Raw genomic sequence first — 7454 nt, forward strand, 5'->3', positions numbered from 1 at the left:
GACTGCGGCAAAAGCTTGACATTGAAGGACCAGACACAACACTCCAACTGACCACTATGCACCACAGTGCACAAGTGAGGAGTAAGAAAATCAGTGGTCTCGAGGTGCTGGACTTCAATAAAGAGCACACCATCAAGCTACCAGACTGCTTCACCAGAGATGAGGTCCCTGCAAGGCGCTCCCAGATCCCAAAGGGCCAGGTGCTGAGACGTTGGACTCATCTTGCACCCATAGCAGACCACCTGATGCCGTATAACCCTGCAGTGGAGGTGTCTCTACTCATTGGAAACAATTGCCCCAGAGCCATCAGGCCAAGGGAGATCATCTGTGGTGGAGAGGACGACCCCTATGCGCAGAGATCTCTCCTTGGCTGGGGAGTTGTTGGGAGTGTCTGTCTGACAGCAACCAGTGATGAAGGAGTCTGTAATAGGATGACAGTGACAGAGAAACATCCTAGGTTCACCTTTTCCAGCAAGGTAAAAGAGGTTTTCAGTGCTGAGAAGGTCCTCCAGGTCCTTGAACAAGACTTCAAGGAGACAGACTCTAAGGGAGAGCCCTACTCAGTGGAAGAGACCAAGTTCATGGAGATCCTGGAGAAGGGTGTTCAAAGATGTGAGGACGGGCACTACGAAATGCCATTGCCACTCAAGGCTCAGGAGCCAAATCTCCCAGTCAACAAGCCCCTCGCAATCAAGAGATGGAACCAGTTGTCAGCCAGACTGAGGAAGAACCAACAGTTCTGCGATGATTACCGAGCATTCATGGATGATGTCATCCAAAACTATGCAGAGAGAGTGCCAACAGAGCGTCTAGGAGTCCAGAAGAGAGTGAACTACATACCTCACACAGGTGTGTACCATCCAAGAAAGAACAAAATCCGTGTGGTGTTCGACTGCTCAGCAAAATATCAAGGTGTGTCCTTAAACGGCAATTTGCTGCAGGGACCAAATATGATGAATAGCCTTCTGGGTGTGCTTTGCAGGTTCCGCAAAGACTACATCGCTGTGACTGCAGACGTGAAAAGCATGTTTCACCAGTTCTACGTCACTCCTGAAGACAGAGACCTGTTTCGATTTCTCTGGTGGGAAGATGGGAACCCAGAGCGGCCTGTGGTAGAGTACCGCATGAAAGTTCATCTTTTTGGCGCAGCAAGTTCCCCAGGAGTAGCGACATTTGGGTTGCGACGTGCGGCAGATGATGGTGAAGGAGAATTCGGATTCTCAGCAGCCGACTACATCAGGACAGACTTCTATGTAGACGATGGCCTTAGATCTGAGCCAGATGTTCCTTCAGCGATCCAGCTCCTGAAAAACAGCCAGGGACTTTGTGAGAAGGCAGGGTTACGTCTTCACAAGATAGCCTCAAACAGCCAGGAAGTGTTGGAGAGCTTCCCACTAGAGGATAGAGCCATCAACACAGAGAGCCTTAACCTTGACAAAGGCCCCCAGACAATAGAGAGAGTCCTTGGAATTGTATGGTGCATCGCGAATGACATCTTTGGCTTCAAGATTGAGCTCAAAGAACGCCCCTTCACCAGGCGTGGCGTTCTTTCAGTGGTCAGCTCAATTTATGACCCGTGTGGCTACCTGAGCCCTGTCATGTTGAAGGGAAAGCAGATTTTACAAGAGCTCTGCCGGAGGAACCTCGACTGGGATTGCCCGATGCCAGATGACCTTCAACCGTGCTGGGAAAGGTGGCTGACTGATGTACATGAGCTAGAGAAGCTCAGGATACCCAGGTGTTTCAAACCAAGCGGTTTCGGGGAGATCCAGGCTGTGGAACTTCATCATTTCTCCGATGCGAGTCAAACAGGATATGGGCAGTGCTCATACATCCGACTTGTGGACAATCATGGGAAGACACACTGTACACTAGTGCTTGGTAAGTCCAGAGTGACCCCCTTGAGACCCATTACAATTCCAAGGCTGGAGTTGGCAGCAGCAACAGTTTCTGCAAAGACGAGCTCATTCCTAAGATCCGAGTTGAAGTATGCTGACATGAAGGAGTTCTTCTGGACAGACAGCCAGGTTGTACTCGGCTATATCAAGAACGAAGCTAGGCGGTTTCACGTGTACGTGGCCAACAGGGTACAGCTCATCAGGGACCATACCAATCCTGACTCATGGTTCTACGTAGACACTACTCAGAATCCTGCAGACAAGGCATCTCGAGGCATGACAGCTCAGCAACTCACTTCCAGCGACATCTGGTTCAGAGGGCCCAACTTCTTGTGGAAGGAAGGAGTGTTCCAGCCGACCGCAGAAGATTCCTGCACCATCGATGACGATGACCCCGAAGTGAAACGTGCAACTGCCCTGAAAACACAGCTGGAAGAGAGAATGGGCCACTTGGAGTCAAGTCGCCTTGAGTGCTTCTCTACTTGGCACTCAGCCAAGCGAGCAATCGCACACTGCCTGCAGTTGAAGGAGAAGTTGAAAGGGAGACACGATCGAAAGATGACCACTGGAACAAGGGAAACAAGAATTCCACCCATAACAGTGGCTGAGATGCAAGAAACGGAAAGAGTTATCCTAAGGAGTGTACAGCATGAGCACTTCCATGAAGAACTGCAGGTACTGAGAGGTCTAGGGAACACTGGTGATGTGGTGGACAGAGGCCAAGTCCGCACAAGAAATGCAGCAATCAAGAAAACCAGTGCCTTGTTCAGGCTGGACCCATTCCTGGACAGTGAGGGAATCATCAGAGTTGGTGGTCGGATAGATCGCGCCAACATGTCCAAGGATGTCAGACATCCCATCATCCTTCCTCGTAAGTGTCACATTAGCACACTGTTGATTCGTGACTGTCACCAGAGAACCCAGCACATGGGCAGAGGAATCACCCACAATGAGCTGCGGCAGAAGGGATATTGGGTGATAGGAGGCACATCAGCAGTGTCACAATGCATTTCCTCTTGTGTGATCTGTAGAAGGCTTCGAGGTCAGCTGTCCCAGCAGAAGATGGCAGAGCTGCCAGAGGAAAGGGTAGAACCCTCACCACCATTCTCCTACTGTGCAGTTGATTACTTTGGGCCATTCCTGATCAAGGAACGACGCAGTGAAGTAAAGAGGTATGGGGTGCTGTTCACGTGCATGTCGTCCAGGAGTGTGCACCTGGAGACGGCAAATAGCCTCAGCAGCAGTGCCTTCATCAATGCGCTGCGACGCTTTATGAACAGGCGTGGATCTGTGAGGGTGTTGCGGTCTGACCAGGCTACAACCTTTGTTGGGGCACGTAATGAGCTGAGGGAAGCCTTGTCAGAGATGGACCAGGAGAGGGTGCGAGAGTATCTGTTGGAAAACGGATGTGACTGGGTGCCATTTAAGATGAATGTGCCCCATGCTTCCAATATGGGAGGAGTATGGGAGAGACAGATTCAGTCAGTACGTAGAGCACTTGAACCCTTGCTAAAGTCAGCTGGTAGTCAACTGGATGACGAAGCATTCAGGACCTTCATGACGGAAGCTGAAGCTATCATCAATTCTCGGCCTTTGACAACAAGTAACTTGTGCGACAGCGAAGCTCCAGAGCCGTTAACGCCACACCATCTGCTGACAGCCAAGCCAAAAATAATTCTCCCACCCCCAGGAGTCTTCCAGCGGGAGGACATCTACTCACGGAAGTGGTGGAGACGTGTGCAACACATCTCCAATGAATTCTGGATGCGATGGAGGAAGGAGTATCTCCAAGGGCTGTATTACAAGTACGCTAGCGAACTGCTTTCCTAAAGTTTCATACGGTCAATCCGGAGGGTAGAGTAAGGCGTTGGATAGACTAACATTGGGTCTGACCAACGTGCATCATTCCAAAGGTATGTGAGTGATAGTGGAAGTAGTTGTCCACAGTTGGGACTGACCACCCCCCCCCCCTGTTCATGTTGTAAATCTTGCCTAAAGTACCGTATGCCGCGCCGAGAGAGAGGGAGAGAGAGATGGACAGACAGAGAGGAAGAGTGGGAGAGAGGGACGAAGAGGATCACAGCCGTTGCCAAGGGTTACTCGTAGAGAACAACGGGCTCGCCTGGTACCTCCCTGGCCTATGTAATTCTTTGTTTGACTTCAGAAGTCGAATCCGACTCGGTTCGCGTTCAATTTACGTTGTTTTCATTTTCAAGGGGAAACAAGTTTTGAGTTATCGCGTCGCCGTAATCGTAGTAAAATGTATAATGTGGCTGTCTAGCGAATTTACTGTTATGGTACAATAAAATGTTGCATCGATGACATGTTTAACGTGACGGCCTATTTGCAGTTGTATAGTTATGTTGCATGTTTATGTCGATGGTTTGGACGTATCAGTCTATCATAAGATGTTTAAGCACGACCCCCCCCCTTCCTATTTGTTCGTATTAGTGACAACTGATAAACCTCCGTTTATTATCGTCGCTCTTTGGTTGATAAATTTTGTTAGTCGTCATTTATAGATTTAATCCATTGATTTGGCATGGATGTCAAGTGACAAGGAAGGCGTGTAATATTTTGCAGTTGGAGTAGTTACAGTATTAAGGCATTATTCATTTAAAATAATTACATTATTTTATAATAAAGGGGCCAGAAATAAAACCATTCCGTGGAATAACCGATAGAATAAATTAATTGTTTGGGAATTATTTGGGATAATATGGCGACTCGGAGTAACCAGTTCCTTTTTAGTAGCGGATATTTTATTTGATTGAAATTCGTATTATCAAATAGTGTTGTAAAGCTATTCAGATGTTCAGTGCGGATTATTTGTTTTGTTTAATTTCAAGTATCATGTAATCTTATGTACATGTTGACATCAAGACATATGGCTGAGTTATAATAGTTGGGTTACAAATAGTAACAATAATAACTATTAGTAATAATAGTATACGTAAATTGAAGTAATGATAATGATCAATGATATTGGGAAAATATAATAATATGATTTGGAATAGATTGATTAATACGATAGAGTAGATTGTAGATTATTATAGCTTGCAGGAATTCCAAGGGGGCCAGTTGGGGGCTAGGCTGCAAAACAGGATAGTTATGAGTGTTTTCTGAATATGATTGAAGTAAAGATAAATTCGAAGTGACAGTGTTCTTTTGTGTTTTTACATTTGAATCGGCATTTAGAAGAAGTGTTTAAAATTGTGTTTGTTTTATTCTTGCCCTGTACTCTTTGTACATATTCGGCAGCTGACTTGCTGTCTATACTCAGTATTATTTTTGTGTTCCTTATTTACTTGCGGTTGGAATTTGAAGTTAAGTAAATAAATGGCAGTTCGTCCGACGTCGGTATCACCTTAACCATTCCTCGTCTCTTGCCTCCTGTTTTACAGAGTTATTTTCGTAGCCAGTCTTCTTGTAACAAAGACGGGTTACAAGCTCATGAAGAAAAAATATAAATATTATGTAGATAAGATACATTCTGTGTCGGGTACTCTTAACAAGTTCAATTTAAGTGTTAATGATAACGAAAGAAATGCAGAAAAAACGAGATTAAGGTTGAAGATTATGAGTTGTACTTTGTTCACATTGAGACAATAAAATAGTTCATGGAGGGCTAAAATGTTTGGGGGGAAAAATCTAGGTATAGGAAATTCGTGTGTTTCGGAATGACGAGCATGAGGGATGTTACGGGTGACAATGGGAAGGGAGAATCCCGCCCGATACCGCAGCTAGTGTCTGAAGGTGGAGGTGTTTTGAAGTTTATTGTACAGCACCAACCGATTGGCATGTTGTCTTTTGAAGAGAAACAATGCTTTGTAAATTTACATAAGATTATAGCAAGATTATGCCAGAAATACATCTTATTATCAACCACCAAAAAAAAATGTTTTTTGGGTGGGGTTGGGTTGGTGAGTGCGCTTGACATCTGCCACACTCCCTTTTCTCTCTCCCACTTATCTACTATATTTGCCTTGACAAACATTTACTCCAACATAAATTGTTTGCCAGTTTGTTTGTTATCATCTTGTGCATTACCTGGACCATTTTTAGGAGGATTTTTGATCTGCAAACCACACATTTCGAGCATCAACTTTTCCATGATCTGCTGTGAATTTTGAGAAGGAATCCATACTTCTACTGCAGCCAGTTCCTTTGCTCAATTGATGTTCACTCGAGCTTGATCATGACCAGTGAACCTGGACTAACACACAACTAATCTGGTTACAACACTTGCCATCCTTCTTGTATGCTGTCATCAACAGGACTCATCTGAATAGGTCTATTCATGATTATAATAGACCTTCCAAGAACTGCAGCAGAGATTACACAGGTGGGAGGATAGTGTACTATCCAAATAGTACATGTACAGTACTTTCCGTATCGAGCTAGTGCAACATGGCGACATCCATCCAAACCCTGGCCCTGTACTGAAAGAAAATGCAGCGAACAGCATTCGGAGGTTACCGGCTAAAGTGTATACCAGTACGGAACTGCATGCCCTCAATTCGATCACCAGAATTGATGCAAAAGCCTGGCATACAATCAACTCTCTGTGGATATCATCTAAACGACAAACCCATCGGGAAGTTAAAGGGCCCCTGAAATCCATATGCATGTTGATTTGTGTTGATTTATGATACCCTTAACATCACTTTTGCGGTGAAACGAATATCTAGAAACATTCCATATATTTTTTTAACGATTTTTTCTTCTATCTTTCTTCAGATTACTTGGGAACGCCCACAAAAAATCCTTCCAAACCAATATTCCTCAGATGACCTCATCTGTCAATCATTGCTAAAGTGCTGAAATGTTTGACAAAAGACATTGGAATGCACCTTCCCCTCGACTCAGCATAACTTGCATGTTTCTGTGATATTAATGTGACTAACAAAGGCATGGCGGGGGAACATGCAAGTTATGCTGAGTCGAGGGGACTGTGACATTGTCAACAAGCGGCTGGGGGTTAGGGTGGGATTTCACGGAGCACGCGAACGATTTGCGAAGGACGCGAATGACAAAATACAACATTCGGAAAAGTTTTTCTCCGAATGTGTTCCGACAATGAAGCCGAAAACTATTCTTGCGCAATTTGCGCGAAGTTTCCACGACGTATGTGCGAATGTCGTGTGTATCATTGCTAAAGTACAGCATGTTACGTACACGAAGAACACGCGAAGGAAATGCGAACAACGAAAAATGTTCAATAATCATGGGAGAAAATGTACCCAAGGAGAGGTGGAAGCTGTCTTAAGTTGATGTTTTTTTCGTTCCTCTATTCTCCTTTCTTTTTCTCTCATTTCTCTATCGTGTGCTTGCCCACATTTTTTTTTTCCTAGGACCTATCTCCACTAGTAAAGCATTTCATTTTTTTTTTTGCAGTTCCTCCAACACATAATCTCTATATACAGTTCAAATGAAATTTTGCATACTTCAGATTAATATTAAGTGTATTCTGCGATTTTTTTTTTTATATCAAACATGCCTTTTTCTTTGGTAGTCTTTAATTTCTTTTGTTACTGTAGTTGTTAATGATTGTTT

General features: G+C 44.7%; 1 protein-coding gene across 1 annotated transcript; it reads left to right on the forward strand.

Annotated features, from left to right (window-relative positions):
* LOC139745311 (uncharacterized) lies at positions 1–3728 on the forward strand. Its single transcript, XM_071655707.1, has 2 exons — positions 1–752; positions 3162–3728. The coding sequence occupies exons 1-2, from the start codon at positions 57–59 to the stop codon at positions 3726–3728; spliced, it is 1263 nt and encodes a 420-aa protein (XP_071511808.1). The 5' UTR covers positions 1–56.
* Positions 3729–7454: the final 3726 nt, after the last annotated feature.

This window comes from Diadema antillarum, unplaced genomic scaffold (genome assembly GCF_040938485.1).
Source record: "Diadema antillarum isolate AM-2024a unplaced genomic scaffold, OU_Dant_1.0 seq00001251_RagTag, whole genome shotgun sequence".
In the NCBI taxonomy this organism is placed as follows: Eukaryota; Metazoa; Echinodermata; class Echinoidea; order Diadematoida; family Diadematidae; genus Diadema; species Diadema antillarum.

Coding starts and splice junctions, on each gene's coding strand:
- LOC139745311 (XM_071655707.1), top strand. CDS start 57: ATGCACCACAGTGCACAAGTGAGGAGTAAGAAAATCAGTGGTCTCGAG. Junction 753..3,161: donor AACAGTTCTGCGATGATTAC/CGAGCATTCATG, acceptor ATCAATGCGCTG/CGACGCTTTATGAACAGGCG.